At 37.1% G+C, this 23,966-nt stretch overlaps 2 protein-coding genes and 1 pseudogene across 2 annotated transcripts; 1 reads left to right on the forward strand and 2 right to left on the reverse strand.

Moving 5' to 3' along the window:
* Positions 1-3,228: 3,228 nt before the first annotated feature.
* Positions 3,229-5,841, forward strand: LOC122292425 (U-box domain-containing protein 9-like). The gene is made up of 2 exons (XM_043100772.1): positions 3,229-3,853; positions 4,529-5,841. Exons 1-2 carry the CDS (start codon positions 3,566-3,568, stop codon positions 5,612-5,614), a joined length of 1,374 nt encoding a protein of 457 aa, XP_042956706.1. The 5' UTR covers positions 3,229-3,565; the 3' UTR covers positions 5,615-5,841.
* An 894-nt stretch (positions 5,842-6,735) lies between these two features.
* On the reverse strand, positions 6,736-17,191 carry LOC122291378. The gene is made up of 2 exons (XM_043099069.1): positions 16,807-17,191; positions 6,736-7,615 (listed from the first exon to the last, which is right to left on the reverse strand). The coding sequence occupies exons 1-2, from the start codon at positions 17,152-17,154 to the stop codon at positions 7,403-7,405; spliced, it is 561 nt and encodes a 186-aa protein (XP_042955003.1). The 5' UTR covers positions 17,155-17,191; the 3' UTR covers positions 6,736-7,402.
* Positions 17,192-18,391: 1,200 nt separating this feature from the next.
* Positions 18,392-18,941, reverse strand: LOC122292212 (annotated as a pseudogene).
* Positions 18,942-23,966: the final 5,025 nt, after the last annotated feature.

A 23,966-nucleotide genomic window follows, 5' to 3' on the forward strand; every position in this document is an offset into this window, starting at 1 on the left:
TATATTCAATGCTGTTAATACAATAAAATTTAATTTATAAAATATTTAAAATTTAAAATTTTATAAGTATAATTTTTAACAGTATATATGGTGCATGTTCTATGAAGTGAATGCTTTACTTTTTTGTACAATGCTAGGGGCGGCCCAACATGTAACGCAGGGTGTGCCATCGAGTGTATTTGACTTTTTATTTTTATTTTTTAAGTTTTTTTAATTGCTTTAATCATTAAAATGTATATGTAATTTTACTAAGAATTACTTTTGTAAACATTAAAAAATTTAAAATATCTGACCAATAATTTTAAAGAGGCTGTATTATTTTCTTTTATTTTTTCTTTCTTTTCTTAGCCAACTTGCGTCGGGTAGCATGCCATTATCTTCCATTTGGAGTTGAGACCTCACTTATTTTTACGATTAGATGAAATGAATTAAGATAAAAATTAAAAATTAAAAAAAAATATTATTTAAAATTATTTTATATTAAGATTTAAAAAAATTAAATTATTGATTTTATTTTAAATAAAAATTTGAAAAAAACTATAAAGTAATAAAATAAGAATGGTCACGAAAACAAAAAAGGCAAGGTTTAAGGGGACTACGGCCTAATGGGGGAGTGGACAGTTAGCAAAAAGACGAAAAAGAGAGTTATATAAGGGTAGGTGTGGAACTGCCATCACCATACAGTAGGTTTGACTTTTATATCCAGCCTTCCTCAATAAGACTCGTTGATCAGTTTCATGTTTCCAATCAATTTTGGGTGTCGTGTCTTTCTTCTTCAACTTTATCTTTTCAAAATTACAGAAAATACCCCTAACCCCATTTTATTTTTTTGGTTTAAAGAAATTTGATTGGGTACGGGTGATGCATGCATAATGTCTTTGAATCTAACAACAGTGTAGTTATTATTATCTTTGTTAGGTAACTTTAGAATAGCAATAAATAGATTCATTACTTTTTGATCAATTGAATGCAAGTGGTTGTTGTTTATGCAACTTTTGGATCCTTACCTAAAAGGTAGCATCTTGATTCTTGCCTGAAAATGAAAGACAAATACTTTCTCAACTTGGTTCTTATCTAAGTCTTTTATACATTGAAGAAATTCATTATTTTATAATATTTATTTTATTACAAAATATATATATATAATATATTATATTATACTAAGTTATTTTAACATATTAATACTTCTCAAAAATAAAATAAATAATATAAAAAATATATTTTCTTAGCTTTCCTTCTAAGTTTTCAACTAGATTCCAGAATTAAATTTTGTCTAAAAATAATAATATATATAATTATTATCATAATTTTGTACATAACTGTATTTTTAATGAAGAATATTATTATTAAATAACATATAAAAGGTTCTGTTATTTTTAAATATGATTGTGTTAAACTTTGTGTGTGGTGTCAATGTTGTGCACAATGCATGTAAATTGTAAAGAAAAGAGGCCGAAAATTTAAAACTTTCTTCATTTTTATAAAATATCTCATCTTATTTTATTTAATTATTATAATTTTTTATATAAAATAAAATAAAAAATTTAATTTTTTAAAATTTTAATATAAAAATAATATATTTTAATAATATTTTATTTAATTCTTAATTTTAATCTTAATTCATTTCAAAAACAAACGAAGCAGACACCACCGGCAACGCGGTCCATCACCTAATTAAACTTTTCTATGTTCTTCTTTTGCCGCCAAGTTATCCTGACAGGTCACACATCCTGAGCGAGATACCCGACACGTGTCTACACTTCAGTCTAAGTTGCCCACACGACACATGTCCTGAGATTGAATGCCACCTGCCACGGACCCTGTAAATTAAAATAGAAGCTCAGGAAATGTCTAATACTTTTTTCAATAACTTTTAATAAAGATATATATAATAAGTTTTATAGTATCTATTAAATTCTGAAACATTCTACTCATTATTTCTGTATCAGAAACTATAATTATTTTTTATTTTATTTTTGTTAGTGAAAGAGAAAGTATTTAAATAATAAAAATATTTTATCTTATTATTATAACTTTTTTAAATTTTTATATAAAATATAATAAACAATTCAATATTTCAAATCTCAAATCAATAATAATATTAAAAAATAATATCTTAATAATATTTTATTCAACTTTCATTTTTCATTTCATCTTAACTTATCTCAATTCATTTTATCTCAACTCACTAACTAAATAATTTATTCTATTCATTATTTATATATCACAAATTTAATAATAGAAAAAATAAAACAAATAAATAAATTATCTATAATATATGATGTAGAAATGACGAGTAAAATTTTTTTAAATATTTAATATTATTTCAAAAATAAAAAATAATATTTTTTAAAAAGTTTTATTTTTAAGTGGTGGTGGTAGAATACACTTTAAGTAGAATAAACTTTAAAATACTTGCATCACACAATTTTTTTTAAAAGGTCAATTTTAAATTTAAATTTTATAAATTAAATTTTATTATGTAAATGATATTTACATGAAAATTTTAAAAAAACTATATGTTCTTTAAAAAAAAAAAAAAAGTCACATTTGAGTTACTGTTTAATATACTGTTTATATTTTTCAACATTTTTTAATGCACTAAATGCAGCAAAAAAAAAGTTGGAAAGAAAACCACGGTGGAAAACTCAACTCTCCACAATCACTCGTTCTCTTTTTAATATGATTAGAAATTCATACATCTGTCTCTCTCTCTCTCTCTCTCTCTCTCTCTCCGTGTGCGCGTACGAAGCAAGTTTTAGCCACGCGTAGTGCCAGTTGTTTTGGGCTTAGATTCCGTGATTGTGTACATCAGGGACCTTTATGGGTCCCACCCCACCCTTACTTCATTCTAAACATGTCACTCTCTGTTCCTAATTTTTTCTTTGTCGGTAGTTTTTATTCTACTTATATTTTTTTAAAAAAGAAATGAAATAATTTAGATTAAAAATTTTTATAAAAATAAATTTATAAATTACATGAATTGATGTAATATGTTCAATTATAAAATTCTTTTTATGATTAAAATTTTGACAAAATTCAGTCACCATTTAATTAAAATAATAGAAAAGGTAATTGCGGGATTTAAAACATTTTACAAATTTTGTCCAAATAAAATAGTTATAAAAGAAGATATTTCTTATAGAATCACATGTGACACATAAGTTCTATACAACTTAATTATTATGTCTCTTATTTTTATAAAACTATAAACCTTGAAATTCGAATGAAATGAAATTACAAGGATCACAATCTGGATTAAAAATTGTATGAAAACAATTTGAAATCTGGATTTCTTAAGGCCTTTAATTTCCCAACAATGTCAAAGTGAAACTTGAAGGATAAGTTGCGGAAAGGAAACCTCAAAACCCCATTTTGGTTCATAGGTTGTTGCTGAGTACCCAAAAAACAGCTGTGAGAGAGAGAGAGAGAGAGAGAGAGAGAGAGAAGAGAATGGAACAGAGCACTCCCATTTCCTATGTCATTCTCTGCTTCGCCACTCTGAGAAAACTTTCCATGTGAGCCATATTAGTTTTCAACCCACGGCTCTGGTTTTTGTGATCCGATGGCGAACCCGGGAGTTTTTGAATCTGATCCCACGGTGATGGCGAAGGCTACGGAGTTGAAGAGAGAGCTGCAGAGACTGGTGCGGGCTATTGTAGATGACGAGGATTACAGCGTCGAAACCATTGATTGGGCCAAGGAGAAGCTTTGTGCTTTGAAGGAATTGAAGCTGAGGGGGAAGCGGTCGCCCTCGTTGAAGCTCCTCGAGACGCTGGCCTGTCCCGAGGAGTTTCGGTGCCCCTTGTCCAAGGAGTTGATGAGAGATCCTGTTATTGTTGCTACAGGGCAGGTGGGTATAAATCAGAATTTCTTCTTTACTCTGATTGTTTTCCGAGAAAACTAATGAACTCCTAGTGTTTTATTTTATTTTCATGTTTATGGGGTTTGAATTGTTTTCAAACAAAATTAACACAAACAGCTAAATTTCAACATTCAAGTTTTTTCTTTTATTTCATTTTGTTTAGTCGGCAACCGAACGGAGGGTAAGGTTTTTCTTCTTCATTTTATTTAACTGAAACATATTACTCTTTCTGGGTTCTTCATGGGCCATTTAAATCGTCATTTAATTTCTGCATTTTGGATTCTTTTTGTTGGCTAAGGGACTACTACCGTAAATTTCTATTTCTGGTGACTGTTAGAATTACAAATATGGAAGTACTTTTGTTGTATGTACTTCCGCTAAAAAAACTTGAATTCTAGATGCTACTTAATTGGTGCCTAAGAGAGTTTTGACATTTGTACCCCTATCTATGCTGTCATCCTCCTGTGTTTTGGCTGTATGAGTTTTGTGGAAGACAAGCATCTCATAATGATGAATCTGATCACCCTTCACGGATAAGTACTGTGGAAATCATTATGGAGAATTGATTCATGTATTGGCATCCTTTGTCAATCCCTACTTCAGAGCTAATGTGTTGTTCGGTTTTTGTTAATTTGTTTCATTTTGCTTGTATGCGTTGTGCAGACATATGAAAGAGCTTTCATTCAGAAATGGCTAAAAACAGGCAACCGGACATGCCCTGTAACCCAACATGTTCTCTCGCACACTATTCTTACCCCAAACTACTTGATACGAGGGATGATATCTCAATGGTGCAAGAGCCGGGGTATTGAATTGTCCGATCCTGTTTACCATGTTAGCGAGGAAGCGGTAACAGAATCAGATCGCGAACATTTTCTTTCTTTGCTGGAGAAGATGTCTTCGACACTCTCTGAACAAAAACAAGCGGCCAGGGAGCTTCGGCTGTTGACAAAGAGGATGCCCTCGTTCCGGGCACTCTTTGGTGAGTCTTTTGATGCCATTCTCCTATTGCTCAATCCACTTTCTGAAAGCAGGCTTCAAAATGGTATTCACTCGGATCTTCAAGAAGATGTGATCACAACACTCTTGAATCTCTCAATTCATGACAACAACAAAAAGCTTGTTGCTGAAACCCCAACGGCGATTTCTCTACTTATGGAAGCATTGAGATCAGGAACCATTGAGATAAGGACAAACGCAGCAGCGGCCCTTTTCACTTTGTCAGCTCTTGATTCAAACAAGGTGCTTATTGGAACATCTGGTGCCCTGAAACCACTCATTGATCTATTAGCAGAAGGACATCCGAAAGCTATGAAAGATGTTGCTTCAGCAATCTTTACCTTATGCATGATCAGTGAGAACAAGGCAAGAGCTGTGCGGGATGGTGCAGTGAGAGTGATTCTGAAGAAGATCACGGACCGTATGCTTGTGGATGAGTTGTTAGCCATCCTCGCGATGCTCTCAAGTCATCAAAAGGCCATTGAAGAAATGGGAGAACTTGGAGCCATTCCATGCTTGCTTAGCATAATTAGAGAGAGCCCTTGTGCACGTAACAAGGAGAATTGCATTGCAATCCTCCACAGTATCTGTTTGAATGATCGAACCAAGTGGAAGGAAATGAGAGAAGAGGAGAACACCCATAGAACTATCTCGGATCTTGCTGAGAATGGAACTTCAAGAGCCAAAAGGAAAGCTAGCGGCATTCTTGAGAGGCTGAACAGGATTGTTAATATTGTGCATACTTCATGATGAAATTTGCTTGTGCATCACTATTCACTGCAGAACTCAATGCCCTGTAAATTCTGCGCCTATTTCTAGCTCTCATGGTCTCCAATGAGCCCCCAAGCCTCATTTGTGGTCATTCTCAATTACCTTTTTGTACATTCTCGTTCTGTCTGGAGACTTTATTTCAGGTCATGAGTTGGTTACCGTGATTCTGCCATTTCTGTGAATAAATACAAAAGAAGCTTTATCTATATAATCGTCTTTTTCTTTTGTTTTGGTTGTGCTTTCTCATGTTTTGCCCTTTTTTCTTCCTTTTTATTGTTCGTGGTGACTCCAAATAGTTCATTTGGTACATGGTTTGATCTCCGTTCCCACGCCAGTCTAGAAAAGTGAATGCATCAAAGAATTGTCCAAGAACAGAGAGCATACGATTCACCACTCGGGTGGTTGTAATATTTGTCCGGCACTTGTGTGGTTGTAATTGTATGCTGGTTTTGTAGCAGGTACTCTTTCTTCTTCTTTCTCTTTCCTTTTTTTCCCATGACAATTTATGTTAAGAGCAGGCCAGGATTCTTGCAGCCTACCACCTCCACTTGCAGCTTCAACAGTTGAGATTCCTCTTTTTCTCACGAATGGGTCCCATATGTGTGGTAATGTAAAAGCAATAATGGTGGATGTAGAAATAAAACATCCCTACTCTATAGATTAATAATCCACCCATGTTTGTTTTTTTTCAATCTGAACTTTTGAAATGCGGTGGTTGATGACGTGATGAAGGGCGACCGATTGTCGGTAAAGACTAAAAAAAAAATTAAAGTTTGTTCAAAATGTAAGGTAAAGAGAGGATAAAGGGAGAGGGAATCAATTACGTTGTAAGTTATCTACTTGAACTCAAGAAGTTAAACCCTCGGTTAAACACAGTAGATAAAAGATATTGATTAGTGCAGTCGCACATGGGATTTTAAAGCCCATTGTTTGTTTTAACGAAGAATCCTAGTGAAATCAAATAATAATTAATGATTACCAGAGCAATCATGGAAAGAGCAGTATTAAATATATATATATATATATATGTATTTTTGACATTTTTGTGTATATGAATTAGTATAATAAACAAAGATAGAAATTGCTGGTTGAGAAGCTTATACACAAGGGTAGCTAGCGTAAAAGTCATCAATCATCCGTCCAAAAACACATATAAAGAAAGGTGGCTGGGAGGGGCATCATTCGTCCCTGCTAGTACGCCCATACATATTAATAGAACACCCATACATCAGTACAACTCAACTCAAGTACACACATAAACACACGTATTAATAGAACACCCATACATCATGCTTACGTACAATTCAAGGACTCCTGCCACAACGAACACCAAAAACGCCACCAGCGCTGCCAACGCTGCCTGCGCTGGCGCCTGGCCTCAAACTTCATTTTCTGATCAAAGGTGCCCGATCCGTAGGTTAAAACAATCATGTCATAAAGAAGGGGGAGTTGCATGAATACATACAAGCAAACCGGAATACTAGCTAAACCAATAAGAGGAATTAGAATCCATGATTCTCCACTGAACATAATCAAAATAGCAGAAGAAAAAGCTATCATCATTGTTGCAACGGAGAAGAAGAGGGTGGAAAGACCTACTATCATCTTAGTTGGCAAGGATCTTAGAAAATCTTTTGCTTCATAACGTGATGTGAGGATTCCCAAAAACATCAACACCGAAGTCGAGAAAGAAAAGAGTGATAGGGAATTTGCTATTATAAAAGTTTTAAATAATTTTTTATTTAAAAAAATTAGAAAGCCTTAATTTTAATCGTTACTGCCTGAAACGGTAAATGCTGCTGCGAACGTAATAGTCACAATGAGAGCACCAACTACTGTACAAGAACTTGATGTATCCTTCATCCATTGCTCTCCCTCTTTCGTCAACTTTGTGTGGGTCCGCATGAACACTTGTTTAGGAGTCAAACCGGCATAGTTTCTCTCGTTTTTATACATAGGATTGCACAAGTTCTCCACCCCCTACATTTGATCGTACACAAAATTTTAGAAAGAAAGGAAACCAAAATATTGCAAGTTGTAAAATCACCCATTAATATATCATGATCAAAGACTGACGTACAATTTGATCGAACATTATGCATGCATGGCGACAAAAGACGACATATACTGAGAAAATTAAGTCCGTCCTAACACTAATGGTTCCCATTGATATTATGCCGTAGAAATATACACTCGAAGCATGTGGATGAAAAGAAAACGGATACCATATTATAATGATCACGGATCGATCACTGTGTCTTAACACTTTTTTACCCGTCGTTTCTTTAATTTCATGTTTATGTATATATATATATTGCTTTTGTTCTTGTCTCTTGGGCACCTGTCCCACAGATTGGGTCGCAAAACTAATATGTTTTTCTTTGGGGTATAGAGAAATATACTGCTTGATTAAATAAACTATTTCCTCATCTTTATTCAATTGATCTGTACGTAAATATATACAACATCACAGAGAACTATTTTAGGAAATATTTACAGCAATTACTATGACAAAATAACTATACACCAATCTCGGCTAATAATCACATAAATAGAAACAGATCAAAGACTTTATTCAAATGGCTTGATTGTAGGCTGAAATCATGAAGATTTGACTTGATCTTGATTTTGGCAATCTGCCTTAATACGCCCCCGTAAGATTGAGCTTCCATCGGCAAGACCAATCTTGGTACGTAACAATTCAGTTCGTTGCCGTGACAAGGGTTTTGTGAGGAGGTCAGCAAGCTGATCTTGCGTGTGAACATGACGAACATGAAGGGTCCCATTTTGAACAAGTTCTCGGACAAAGTGTAAATCAATCTGAATATGCTTCATGCGAGAATGATTAACTGGATTAAAACTCAGATGTGTGGCGCCAAGATTGTCACATAGCAACAAGGGAGGCACCTTGAGTGGAAAACCGAGTTCATGAAGTAAGGAGTTCAGCCACACGGTTTCAGACGCAGCATTGGCAAGAGCACGGTATTCAGCTTCCGTCGAGGAGCGAGCAACAGCTCGTTGTTTCTTGGAGCTCCAAGAAATGAGATTTGTACCAAGAAAACTAATATAAGCCGAAGTAGAGGTTCTGTCATCCACATTCCCTACCCAGTCAGCATCAGAAAACGTGGTTAAAACTGAAGTTGTATTTCTAGTAAGCTGGATACCATGAAAAATGGTTTGTTTCAAGTAACGAAGCAGTCTCTTCGTGGCTGTCCAGTGGGCTGTAGTTGGCTTATGCATGAATTGAGATAGCTTATTCACAGCAAACGAAATGTCCGGTCGGGTGAGTGAAAGATACTGAAGACTACCAATGACACGCCGAAAGTCAGTGCTGTCAACAGGTGCTGTGCCATCAAACAATTTCAGAGAAGCAGTTGTGGATATAGGAGTGGACACGTCCTTAGCACCAAGCATATTCGTTGTGGACAATAAGTCACGAATGTATTGATGCTGTGACAAGAACAGACCAGCACGAGTAGGAATAACCTCTACTCCCAGAAAGAAGCTAAGGTTTCCCATATCTTTTAGGGAAAACTTTTCACCCAATTTCTGAATTATGTGATCCACAAACTGAATATCATTGCCAGTAATTACAAGATCATCAACGTAAACCAAAAAATAGCAAATGATAGAACCATGTGTATAAATAAACAGAGAAGAATCAGCTTTGGAATTTTTGAACCCAAGCTGAAAAAGAGCAGTTCTCAGAGCTGTGTACCAAGCTCGAGGAGCTTGTCGAAGCCCATAAATGGCTTTTCTCAATCGACACACATGATCAGGCTTACTGATATCTTTAAACCCCGGTGGTTGCATCATATAAACAGTTTCAGTGAGGGTTCCATGTAAAAAAGCGTTGTTGATGTCCATTTGGCGTAAAGGCCACCCATTCATTACGGCTATAGTCAAAACACATCGAATAGTGGCTGGCCTAACAACAGGACTGAAGGTTTCCTTGTAATCGAGGCCCGGTCTTTGATTATAACCTTTGGCCACAAGCCTGGCCTTAAATTTGTCCACCGAGCCATCAGCTTTGCGTTTTACCCTAAACACCCATTTACAGCCCACAGGTGTACAGTTTGGGGGGGGGGGTGGAACCAAATCCCAGGTTCCATGTTTCATCAAGGCAGTGAGCTCAGTGGACATAGCATCACGCCACTGTGGATGGCTCACGGCTTGAGTCACACAAGTTGGCTCAATTGCTAGAGGAATGGGATGTTTGGAAACCGAATGAAGTTGCTTAGGTTTAAAGATGTTGTTCATGGAACGGGTTGTCATTTTGTGAAGTCGAGGGTTCCCAGATTGAACACACGGAGGGGGAATGGAATGGGACTGGGATAGATTAAGATCAGTAACCGTGTGTGTGTGAGGCGGATGGAGGGAGGAAGGATGAACAGGGTCATGCGAGATGGGAACATCCGAATGAGAACCGGAATTTCTAAGAGCATCAGTCAAAGGAAAATTAGGAGAAGAGAGAGGGGGGTTACCTGGAGGTGATGGAGATGCAGCAGAAACATCAGCCGGAAGCACATGTGGTGGTGCCGAATCAGAGGAGTGCACGGACGGAATCACTGGAGGAGGGACTTGCACGAGCTGAGAAGAAAATGGAATAAAGGAAGTAGGGCACAGATGAGAAGAAGACTTGGATTGGGCTGGGCTTTGGGCTCGCACGGATTGAAAAGGCAGTTGGGTCTCATCAAATAACACATGCCGAGACACATAAGTCTTGTGGGTCTTAAGATCCAAACAAATATAGGCATTTTGAGTTTGAGAATAGCCCAAAAAAAGACATGGAATGGACTTAGGTTGCATCTTGTGATTATTATATGGACGTGTAAGGGGATAACAAAGCGAACCAAATTTTTTTAATTTAAGATAATTTGGTTTTTGTCCAAAAAGAGCCTCAAAGGGGGACTTGTTGGTGAGAAGAGGAGTCGGTTGCCTGTTTATGAGATAGGTAGCAGTTCGAAAAGCATGAGGCCAATATGAAAGAGGCAAGGAAGCATCCGAAAGTAAGGTGAGGCCAGTTTCAACAAGATGTCGATGACGGCATTCAGAGACTCCATTTTGTTGCGGGGTGTAAGGAGCAGTAGTATAGTGACTAATGCCGTGAAGATTGAAAAAAGGTTTGAGAGAAATAAATTCACCACCATTATCGGAGTAAAGGGTTTTAATTTTGGCTTGAAACCGAGTTTCAACAAAAATTTTAAATTGTGGAAAAATAGTTGACACACTCGATTTGGTAGCCATGGGACAAAACCACATGTATTTCGTGTAGTGGTCCACAAAAAGAAGATAACAACGAGACCATCAAGACCCGTTGAGTGTGCGGGACCCCAAACATCCGTATAAATAATTTCAAGTGGACCAGTACTCAAAAGACTAGTTGTGCGAAAAGGTTGTTGGTGAGATTTATTAATAGAACAAGAACGACATAACATGGACATTTTATTTGTAGTGGTAGGAAGAGAAAAAGTAGAAACAAGATTTTTAACAATGGGATAGGAAGGATGACCAAGACGCTTGTGCCACCCATCAAGCGACGTCCGTTCATGCACATTAGCAACCTTTTTTGAAAAATTTCCCACAAGTGATTCCGGAAAGATGTAAATGCCGTTCTCACATGAACCTCTTAGTAGGATCGCCCCCGTGATCGGTTCCTTCACAAGAAAATAAGATGGGTGAAACTCAACATATACATTATTTTGTGAGGTAAAATGATGAACAGAAATCAAATTTTTTTTAAGATTCGGAACACAGAGAGTATCACGCAAGATAAAAGTTCGATTGGGTGAGTGTATAGCTAAAGAACCAACATGTGAAACAGCCAAACCTGAACCATCACCCAGAACCACTTCATCGGTGCCGTCATATTCGGAGTGAATAGATAAATTCTGAAGATCACCAGTGATATTGTGGGAGGCAGCGGAATCAAGGAGCCATTTTTGCTCTTTCATGGTAGAAGTTGTTGCACTGTTTGCAGTAATTTCACTGGGCTTCAGCTGAGGACAATTTTTGGCCGTATGGCCCAACTCATCACAGAATTGGCATTTGGGCCTATAAGGCCGCTGGTTGTTGCTGGGCCGATTGGAACCATTTGGACGTCGACCATCACGATTTCCATTTCGGGCTGGAGCTTGCCCAGACTGACGCTGAGGCCCATTTGGCTTGCTATAGCTGCGTTGTTGACCTCCCGAAGAACCAGACTTCCTGGTTGTATAGTTTGCAGCGGCTACCAGTTGCTGAGTAGCAGTTTCAAGGCGGCGCAGATAATGTTCATGGCCGACCAGAAGATCGTGGAGCTCCTCAAAGGCAAGAGACTTTTCGCGAGCTCGGATTGGTGCTGCAATTTCCCTGAAATCAGAACCTAAGCCATTTAGCACATAGAGGGTTAGGTCATCATCAGAAATGGGGTGGTCAATAATGGCAATTTCGTCTGCCAGAGACTTCACAGCATGTAGATAATCAGAGATAGGCCGATTTCCACGCTGTATTAAGGTGAGTTCCTCTTTTAATTGCATAGCCCGAGTTCGGGATTTGCTAGCATAGAGGGTGTTCAATTTTTGCCAAGCCTCATGGGATGTTTTTGCTGTTGCAATGAGTGGGGTGATGGTGGGGGAAGTGGAAGCAAGAAGGGCACTGAGTATAAGTTTGTCTTGCCGAACCCAATGAGTTTTGTGTAGGGCAGAAACAGAGGGATCACTCGGAGAGGGGCATTGAGAGATACCAGTGACATAATCAAGCAAATCATATCCTATGAGTAAGGCTTCAAATTGAGCACGCCATTGAGGAAAAGTAGAAGGAGTCAATTTTTCATTAATCTGGGCAGTTATATTGAGAGCAACAAGAGTGGTTTCAGTGGAGGAAATGGGGTGGGTGTTGAGATGAATTTGAGGTTGTTCGGGTGAGGAAGACATTGGTGAAATGGGAGGGATCGACTCGTTGGAGATGGGCTCTTCTGATACCATATAGAGAAATATACTGCTTGATTAAATAAACTATTTCCTCATCTTTATTCAATTGATCTGTACGTAAATATATACAACATCACAGAGAACTATTTTAGGAAATATTTACAGCAATTACTATGACAAAATAACTATACACCAATCTCGGCTAATAATCACATAAATAGAAACAGATCAAAGACTTTATTCAAATGGCTTGATTGTAGGCTGAAATCATGAAGATTTGACTTGATCTTGATTTTGGCAATCTGCCTTAATATGGGGCTCCAATATGATGCTAACATATGATGTATCAATACAATTTTTGGTGAGTACTGATCCTTGACAACTCAGCCTATATTTCGGCGTTAATGAGGATTTTTTTTTTTATAATTTATTGGAGAAATTCTGAAATGTGTTTTTTATTGGGTTTTCTAAGGTACATATATAAGAGAAGTTAATGATATATATATATATATATATATATATATATATATATTTTAAATATGTTTTGTATATAGATTTATGAAAGTAGATAGCTAGGAAGAGTTGAGATCAAGTGGTTTGAATATATTCTTTAAGATATTTTGTTTTGGTTTTTGTATTTATGATTTTTCACTGAAATCTAGGTAAATGATTAATTGAAAAGTTAAAATAATAAATTTTTTGAGATTGAGAAAGGGTTGGTTTAAGAGTATTGGCATTGGATTGATCATCTTAATCTTCAAAATTTGAAGAATATGTAATTTTTTAACTTTTAACCAATCACTCAATACTTAAAATCTATATTAGATTAGCCATCACATTTTCTATAATAATAAAATATTATTAGTTTTTATTATTTATATTTTTTTATTAATTTTTTTAATTATTTTTTGAATTTTATTTTCATAATCTCCAATAATTATATTCATTTTCATTTTCACTATTTAACAATCTACGGACTATGTTTCAAAGTACGTGGTAAAATTTCAAATGTAAATAAAAATTCTAAATGTAAAACCTATAAAGTCTCATATTTATAATATAATAATCTATATTTCAAAGTTAATCCAAGTACAGATTAAAATTCAAACTTTGACCACTATCAGACAATGTCATGATGGGCTTTGTGTGGTTTTCTATCGTCCTTCTGTTCGTCCTTTTGTCTGAAAAATGTTAAGCTAGCATTCAAGTATTGGAAAAATTCAGCCTGGCTTTCAAGCGTCTCAGATGAGATATATTGATAATGGTGGGAAATTTCTTTTATCGCACAACAGTCAATTTTCTTTTGGCTTCCACCCAACCTCAGATGTTACATTATTTCTACTAGTAACCATTCACACGCAGAATTCAAGAGTAGTTTGGTCTACCAATAGAAGTTTCCCAATTGCAAATTCTGATAGTTTTGCGTTTGATGAAAAGGGGAGTGTGTTCTTGCCAAAAAGAGAGCGTGGTTAATTTGGTCAGTAGAAACTGGTGACAGTGGAGTTTCTGTAATGAAGAAGGCCGCACAGGCGAAAGGAGAATGCGGGAGAGAGAGGGAAGAAGAAGAGCTGTGGGAAGTGAGTGAAAATATAATAAAAAATAGATTTAGATTTGCTACAGTACTCTTCATATTTGAAAAAAAAGAATAGAATTACTATAGCTTATATTTTAGATGACATGAGTTTGACTAATTCAATGTGGGCCAAATGTGATGATATTCTTCAAATTTTGAAGATGAAAATGCATCTAGCTAAGCCAATACTAATGTTCTAATTTGAAGTCGATTTTTTATTTTTTATTTTTAAAGATTTTTTCAAAATGGAATTCACCTAACATGGCCTGAAACATGTTATTGCGATACCATCCATGTCCTAAAACACAGCCTAAACCATGGCATTGTGATAAGAATTAGAAGATCACCTCACTATCAGTTTGCACTGCTTGATTGCTTCGAAATCAAATCAATAGGCCATGTCTATAGTTTCTTAACAGTATTAATTAGCAGTAGAATAATAATGAATAATTTGTGAATAATACTAAAATAGTTTGAAAATATCTGAGATCAGTACTTATGTTTCCAAATATAGCCTTGACTTACACCATATACCTGCCTATTTTTAAAAATCCTAAATCTAAACGTTTAACTTCTAACTAGGCGTTAAAATAATGGTTGCTTTTTTAATTAAAAAAATGATGACGCCACAATTATTTGTGTCACTTCTTTCTAATTTTATCTGAAATAGATAGAGTTACAAGAATATTATTATTTTATATAATTATAAGTAAATTATAAAAGAATTATATACCCCTATATATCATTACTACTCATTCCACAGGCAAATCCAGGGCCCAAGGATAAGGGATGGGTCGGACTAAGAAACCCAAGATGAGTAGCAGCTGGACAACACACACTAGTTAGGGGTTGTGGGGTGGATTGCCTAACAGCTCTATTGGCCGACAACTCCTACCGTGCAAGGATAAGGATAGCTCTTGTCCCTGAACCCCGGCGATTGGGCATGTCTCAAGAGTGAATGTGTCTGACCGAGGCCACGCAGCATTAAATGAGATACAGAGATTGGCATGCCACAACGAGAGAGCCATGCTACATTCAATGAAGCCTGGGGGCAAGCACACCATGACGTGCCTCCTAGGATGCCAGTAGCCGCCACAATCATGCCTTGTGAGACTGTCGCATAGCAGAGAGCTGACAGGGAGACATGACCCGAGTATGGAGTGACACCCCCATGATCCCCCTTGCAAGGGGGAACCCCAACCAGGTATATATACCATCTTCCTTAGTGAGGGAAGGACTCTCTCAAACACTTTGATACTCAAGCTTTCATAATCCTCACACGAGAATCACATACTGACTTTAACATCGGAGGCATCCTCCACCACCCTGAAGCTCTCACTTCGTCATAGCTCGAGGTGATAGTTCCCAAATGACATAGTACCACTCGATGGAGTTTTATTTGAGCAAATATTATTACGACTGAATTTTTTTTAGGAAAATGTCATCATTCATTCATAAAGAGAAACTTACATCCACAATCGGATATATGTAGAAATATCCTCATATCAACCATTTAGATCTCTACCAGTACACTATTTTCTTTTGTGATTGATCTGACATTTATTATTGCTAATACTCTTTACAGACAAATGATGACATTTTTTAGGAAAATGTCATCATTCATTCATAAAGAGAAACTTACATCCACAATCGGATATATGTAGAAATATCCTCATATCAACTATTTAGATCTCTACCAGTACACTATTTTCTTTTGTGATTGATCTGACATTTATTATTGCTAATACTCTTTACAAACAAATGTCTAAGAGACAGCACTTTGCCTAAATAGAAACTTAACATCACCCTTTATATAAATGAATGACTCAACAATCATCCAAAAGACAAACTTCTTTTTTTATTTTTACTATATAATAATGAAAACAAGAACGAAAAAACTATGACAGATTATAGTTTGGACCAACTGTGGTAGACTTTGGAATATGTGATGGTGAGTGAATGCAACATACTTGTTTATTTTCAGCCACAAAAGTTAGATCTAAAGATGGCGATTTCGGTGATCCAGTGCGTGCGGTAAGAAAAGCTATCGGAAGGGCTAGGTGATGCGTAAAGACCACACGCAATTATAACTAGTACATGAGGACCATGCACTCTGATTTTTGCAAAATCGTTATTATCTTCCGAATGATTTACGAACTAGGGTCTTCTTATACTGTGTGTGTCTTTCGAGAGTTGTCAGAAATCTATGAATTTGACTTTTTCAGCTTTGAAAGAAGTAAAATAAACTAAAAAATGAGGAAATGAAAGGGAGGAGGAGACATCTCGAAGCTTTTAGAGAGAGAGAGAGAGAGAGAGAGAGAATATTAATGTTACCGCTGATGTTGGACCTAGGTAGCTCTTTTTATGCGTTTGTCCTTCTCATATTTTAGGCTAATTAATTAGATTTTCTTTACTTTTTGGTTTGTGAACTCAACTAATTGGTAGTTTATTTTCAGAAAAGTAGCAACCTGTAGGCCGAAATCTCTAATCGATCATGGTATATATGTTTCGATCCAGTACGTACGCATTTAGGATTATTTGCTCTCTGGCGGCTGGCCTCTCTTTTTTTCTGAAAGTATCTTCAACATATATTTTGTAACATGCAGTACGTGAGAAAAAGATCAGAGCATGCAAGCAGCATTCCCGAGAAACATATATAATTAAACTATTAAAGAGGGAGTCCTAACCTGAAACCATTGTACTTCTGTTTGCATCTTCAAAGCTGCACCTGTGATGTGATCAAGCGGAGAGAATTCTGTTAACATCCCTGCTACATGCAATATGTTATTTCCGAGATTATCTCGACTTGATAGTAATCTAGCTTTCGTCCCTGAAAAATCGTATATCATTCCAAAGATTTTAGCCTGTCGATGTTGGACAGCGGACATAAGTACGTTTCTTCTTTTGCCATCTCGGACCCAGTACAAGAGCTCTGTGTTTCTGCACACAATAATGTCAATAAAACCAACCATTCCCGCTCTCACAGCACTGAAGATTGCTCGTGCAACACCACTTTCTACCCCGATTTTATCCATGACAATCCTCTCTATATCGACTCCAACATAGTAAACACAAGGCCTCGGTATTCGTCTTTGATCGACTGGATCCCGATCTCATGATCAGTTAAACGCTGGGATCCTTTGACAGAACGAAAACATCGTCAATTTAACCGTGTGAAACTATAAATAGAATACAAAACAAAAAAGAGTAATAAAAAAATAAAGTTGAAAAAGTAAAACCCAGAAATTATGGTAATTCATGGAAGGGAATCTACCCACTTGAAAATGGTTAAAAGCAATAGAACTGGTAGTGTAAAGTCAAAGATAATTTACTCGCGACTCAAAACATTATAAAATTAGTAATAAAAGAAAAATAATAATTAGGCGTAATTTCCTAGGCAATATTTTGAACTTTGGACAAATATATTAAGACTGCATGATCACATGCATATGGAGTTAAAACATGTTAATAGAAAATCAAATAAACTTGTTTGGCAGCTCAAGTACTTCCCCATAGATTACAAGTACTTGATTGAAATCTTATTTCCTAATTGATCATAAGGACCATCCAAGTTTCGTCATTGAGTTGTAATTAGTATAGAGTATAATGATTTCTTATAGTAAGCTGAGTACTTATGGGATACTTTTGTAACACTTAATTAATTTAGCATATTTTCATAAATAATCTCTTCTTATGTAAGTAGATGTGGCATATTCCTGATCTCCAAGTTAGAACTACCATTTCAGTGCTTCGTCATCATCAGTTACGGCAATGCATAAATTGATCACTTCTACATAGTTAGATTTTTTGCTTCACTTTGTCATCGGTCATAAATCTGAAAACTCGCCCGATCCTAGGGCTGAGCAACCAGGTACCGGACCGGGTATCCGGGTATACCCGGCCCGGAACCCGGATTCTAAATCCGGGTTATGACCCGGGCTGGAACCCGGATTGATTCGGGTTTTTACAACCCGGAAATCCGGGTTCCGGCCTCTACCCGGATTTTTTTTTTTTTTTTTCAAAATAAATAAAAAATTTAATTCTGTAAAATAAGCTAATATAGTGATAATCCCCGAAAATCCGTAAGTCCAAGTTAAGATCCCTAGCTAATCTGGTGAATTTTTTTTTTTTTGAAGAAGGAATATGGTGATTGAATCAAACATTCCGACCCAAACGTATAAAAATGATTGCCTTAAGGAAAAACTGAAATAACAACTATATATATATAAATATATATATATATATATATATTAATTTGAATGAATTAATACTCTAAAAACTCCGAAACTCACCACAACTCCCTTGGTCTTTGACGCCAACAACGGCACCATCTTTCCTCCAATCAACGGACTGGGGCAACTTATTGCCGACACGAGGCTCGTATCGGTCACTCCTCGGCCTCAAAAGCCTCCCTCAGAAACGGACTTCGTTCCCAAGTAGGTGGCCCGGTACTCCTCGTTAGTCAGATCAGCGAACCGGTTCAAGCCGAGCTTGTAGGTCCGGTTCTTCTCTGCAGCGTTGTGCTCGTCGATGAACCGGAGATTGTCCTTGAAGATCTCGAACCTCTTCTCCTTCTCCCCGATGGCGTTGTAAGCCTTGCCGTGCTTCGCGAGCCACGCCTCGTATATCGTCATCACTTCGCCGTCGGTCCTCGGACTCGACCCGTGGCTGTGATTCTTGTCGTATGCGATGATCGACATGTCCAAGGCAGTCGACAGCGTGAATATCATCATTAAGAGGAAGATCACCATGGTTGATGGGGATCTACAGAAACCCATGATTTTTCTTCCTTTCTTTTGGGTGTGGACGGTAGAAAAGGGAATCGGAGTTTGTGCGTGGGAAGCAAAGAGGGAATGGTGAGCTTTATAATAGGTTTGGGTTTTAAAAAAACCCGGGTACCGGATTTAAAACCCGGGTACCGGGTTTTAAATCCGGTACCCGGCCCGGTGCACCCGGGTTTTAGAAAACCGGGTACCGGCCCGGTTGTTTTCCGGGCCGGTGCCCGTAACCGGAACCCGGATAACCGGGTTCCGGACCGGGCCGGAAAAAATCCGGCCCGGTTGCCCAGCCCTACCCGATCCATCTCAATCGTCCAGCTGGCAATTAATTAGACTATAACAAATTATGCAAGTAGTGATCATCGCCATTCATTACTTGGTTAACAAGATTAGACTCCTTCGTTAACATATAATTAATACACCAAATGAAAAATAGGTCTACCGCATGGCTTATAATTATTCAGATATTAGAACAGAAAAATATATGAAGTCGCCCAAATTAAATATGAATTACATCGTTACACGCCAAACACTTCAAGGAAAGTAAGAAAGTTTAGGCAACAACTAATTACCTGATCCGATATTTCGTCGTTCCAGCTCGTTTCGATTGTCCAAATAATATTGAAAAGGATTCGCATGACTGGGAGATGAAATGCCCAAACCTTCCCCCCAAAGAAATTAAGGCCAATAAATGTCAGTTAACAAGTAATCATTTTGATGAATAATATTATTGCAAAATTATATTCCAATGGAGTAAATTTCTAATTTCTATTTCCTTCTCTTTTAATTTCTCATCGACGAGGCTAATTTCTTACACATGTGCACGTGTTGGCAATCCATTATTGGATGATGTTAAACGAAATTTATATATATATATATATATATATATGCAGAAATGAATCATATCAATCCTAGATGTGTATATATATGCATGGATATATAATTCCAGAACAATTTTAATGAAAAAAACAAGAAGAGAAGATCAGAGATGAGTACTGGTACTAACAGGAGTAGATCATTTCTCTGAGTCGAGTACACTGATCTGGCAGATCATAAATTTGATCACTCCAGAATAGGGAAATCGAACCAAAAAATACGGATATAGGGGAGGCGTTGTCTGTGTCTCGAGCAAATGCCAAAAGTGGACACTTCCGGATTAACTTCGTAGCGAGATCTAGTTTTGCACCGTACATATGCATACAGTTACAAAGAAAATAATAGGAAGGAAAGAATTATAACGGCCGATATATTAAAAATGAATAAAATGGACGTTAGACAATTAATTATTGTTACCATAATTTCCAGTATGTATAGCTTTGGTTACAACTGTAGCACCTTGGGGGCCTCTTTCAGGAAGTAGCTCTTCAGACGGAGTGGCCTCGTAGAGATAGTTGACCAATTCTGTTTGCTCATGACGAAGAGCCCGAACAATTGGAATATCTAATCCCCGATTATTTTCAACGGTGACCAATTCCCCATTTTTTGTTATCATGCATTCCAATATTCGCCGCTCGTAACCACAAATAATTGTCAGATCTAGAGCTGTCAGACCTTCATTATCTCGTATTTCCAAGTCTTCCTTCGACATCTTCTCCACCAACGACCTCACCATTTCTTCACGCCCAGCAAAGACTGAGACTAGGGCTGTTCATCCGAGTTTTAACCCGGATACACCCGGACTGGAATCCGAGTCTCAAATTTAGGTCGAAACCCAGGCCGGATTAAGCCGGGTGAGACCCGGTCCGAAACCCAGATGCATCTGGATTTTTAAAAACTCGGATTCCGGATTTCGGGTTGAACCCGATTTTTTTTTTTTATATTTTTTTAACCCAGTTATAAACGTTATAAACTGGGACAGGGAGAATGCCTTAAAAATGAAAAATTGGGAAGTTAAATCCTATTTCCCATCACTGTAAGAACATACAAAACTAAATGTTAAGCTCTACACTTCTAGTGTATATGTAGACAGAGTAAAGTGGTAAATTTTAAACTCTCATTTCCAGAAAAAAAAAAGAAAAAAGAAAAAAAAAAGGCATCTAAAACTCAGCTATTAGCTCAAATCAAGCCAAAAACATGTGCTTACTCCTTACAAGCATAAACTACCAAAAAAAGAAAAAAAAAAGAAAAGGGACAGGCTATTAGCTCAAATCAATGCCACCAGTGGCCCACAAAACCGCTATTGTTGGAGCCAACACCTTCGGAGGTTCGTTGACATGCATTTTGATCTTGAAACTGATGTTCTCTGTCCATCAAGCTTGCCAGAATTCTTACGACTAGTTTCTTGACATGTTCAGAACAAACCAGCACATTTTGTAGTGTCCAGCGAGCATATGTTACTAAGTAAAAAACAGTAACTGTGAAGAGAAGAAAAGAAAGCTATCTTGTCTGTACAACCTGGTGGCAGAAATTACGCATCTTCTCTTTATTTTTTACGGGAACACCATTCTCAAGGATTGTTGACAGGAGGATAGGAACTGAAGCACCACATAGGTGAAAGCTCATTAGCCGAAATAGAAAAAAGGGGGAAAGCTTCATGATAATGCAAGCATGATACTAGAACAAAACAAGCCCTTGAATTGCAGCATATTTATACCTCTCTGCAGCATCTTTATCAACCAGATCCAGTATGCGTGCCTATAAAGAGAGATTTAGCAGAAAACATAAATAAACATGCAGGCCAACAAGAAGGTAAGAAAATTCAAGAGAACATCCAGAGAAGCCAATGCAAACCTGCAAGAATGACTTCAATAGGATAACTAGAATCGACCCGTAGTCAAAGGCAGATACCATCCCAAGTTTTTGCTCCGTGTTCCTCATGGCCGCATTAGTCACCAGGATCAAAGCATCATGTTTGCAAAACTGCCACACTTAACAGAGTGAGAGACCAGAAAGCTACAAGAACACCGAACATAAATAAAATAATATACCATCTTAAATGGGCATACCCACCTTTAAAGCCATATTTTAAGAAAACACCAAGATATGTGAACGAAAACAAACTAGGACAGAGAGAAATTTTCACCATGTTCGTCAGACGAGAGCATCTACATCGAGTTCAAAGACTAAAGAAATATTTTCAAACTCTGGTTTCTTTGTATTCCTAGTCTTGCGAGGTCATAAGGGGCACTTTCTATCACAATAAGTTCTAAGGAATAATAGCAAGAAGATAGCAACAACAGAATGGTGAGTTTGGAGCTTAGAGGTCAGAACCAATAATATAAACACTTCTTGTGGGTTCAATCCCATATATAATCACAGCTAGCCCCCTCTCCCAAAAAACCTAATAGAAAAAGTTTAAGGTTCTGAATTAAATTCAGATAGAATAATGGTACATACACTAGCAATTACTATATTTTCAACACACCACGATTTCTTGACTTAGCCCATCAGGGTTGAACTTTAACCAATACAAATATATGTGCTTGTAATCAAATCACTCAATGCATATATAGTGAGTGACAAAGACATATAGACAAGATTAACAAGCATACAGATAAGATGGACACAGTTAAAATCTCTATTTCAGATTTATCCATCCAAATGCTTGGTTTATTATCACATTACATTCAGAGGCCAGAGCCCCCAGATGATCCACCCATCTGGTACCAAAGCCATTAAGGATGGCCCAAGAACATGCAATGCAATGTTATGTAGCTCACCATAGCTTTTCAGCTCCCAAAAAATACCCACTTCGAATTTCCACAAAAGAAACCATTTTGCATCATATTGACTGAAACCATTCACAGATATTGATATGTAAGGCTCAAATCAACTACTAATTTCATGTATCATTAAACTAATATCTATATACCATGAGAATAACCAAATATAATCACAAAATTAAAAGACAACAAGTATTTTCACAGTTAGTTTTTTTTTTTTTTACGGAATATGTCTTTCACAGTGAACATTTTTCAAGAAACCCCACAAAAGAAACAGAGAAACAAAACAAATGTAACGACCCAAAAACAATGGTAGTCAGATTTGCGTTATAACTCCAAAAATCCAAGGCTAAAGACCAGTGCTTGACAAGCTCAAGCTCTAAAACCCAAACTCTAAAACCCATCACAACCGAATGCTTCTCAAACATTCCCTTAAAAAAAAAAAAAAAAAAAACTCAAAATGCCAAAGAGAGAACAAAAAAACAGAGAACGAGAAGGTGGAGAGGGACGACAGTTTCGACTGGAGAAGGGCAGCGTTTACACACTTGATGAGAGAGAGAGAGAGAATGAGGCAAAGATGAAGTCTAGAGTGGCGGCAGCTAGGGTTTTCAGAATCTAAGATGAGAGAGAGAGAGAGAGAGAGAGAGAGAGAGAGAGAGAGAGAGAGAGAGAGAGAGAGAGAGAGAGAGAGGGGCAGCGTTTACTCACCTGATGAGAGAGAGAGAGAGAGAATGAGGCAAAGAGAAGTCTGGAGCGACGGCAGGCTGCTAGGGTTTTTTCAGAATCGATGAACAAGAGAGAGAGAGAGAGAGAGCGAGCGGAGAGATAAAAGGGGAGGGGGTACTGGAAACCGGGTACCGGGTTTTTAATCCGGTACCCGGATTTTAAATCCGTACCTAGACCGCATAGGTTCGGGTTTTGCCATCCGGGTATCGGCCCGGATTAAATCCGGGCCGGACCAGATTTTATCCGGTCCGAATGAACAGTCCGAACTGCAACGTGAAGAGCCGTCTGTCCCAAATGTGTAATTTTTGACCTCACTGAATCGGGATGCGCCGTAATGAAATCACATGCAAAGTACAAAGCACCTATTCGCACGACCTCGTAAAACTCCTCGTATTCACTAAACCCAGTGGTCCCTGCATGCATGCCATGTTTAATTACTTAATTTTCTATTATATATACCTGATAGATAGTGAGTTACTTTGAAGCTCCTAGCAAGCTAGCTAAGATAATTAGGAATTTTAATACTGACCGAGTGGTACTATATACAAGTACTTGAATTCCTGTTTATCCGTACGTATATATTGAAAACCAAAGGTACTGTACGTACAATAGTACTTTTGGTTCATTAAAGCTATATTGGCATACTATAATCCGTGTGGCAATTTGTGTTGGTCAGCTGGA

This window comes from Carya illinoinensis, chromosome 13, assembly GCF_018687715.1.
Source record: "Carya illinoinensis cultivar Pawnee chromosome 13, C.illinoinensisPawnee_v1, whole genome shotgun sequence".
In the NCBI taxonomy this organism is placed as follows: domain Eukaryota; kingdom Viridiplantae; phylum Streptophyta; class Magnoliopsida; order Fagales; family Juglandaceae; genus Carya; species Carya illinoinensis.

Bases quoted from the DNA above. Each gene is read 5' to 3' on its own strand.
- LOC122292425 (XM_043100772.1), top strand. From the start codon at position 3,566: ATGGCGAACCCGGGAGTTTTTGAATCTGATCCCACGGTGATGGCGAAG. The intron at 3,854-4,528 runs GTGGGTATAAAT...TGCGTTGTGCAG, and splicing joins TTATTGTTGCTACAGGGCAG to ACATATGAAAGAGCTTTCAT.
- LOC122291378 (XM_043099069.1), bottom strand. From the start codon at position 17,154: ATGGATAAAATCGGGGTAGAAAGTGGTGTTGCACGAGCAATCTTCAGT. The intron at 7,616-16,806 runs GTTAGGACTCCC...GATCAAATGTAG, and splicing joins CAGAAGTACAATGGTTTCAG to GGGGTGGAGAACTTGTGCAA.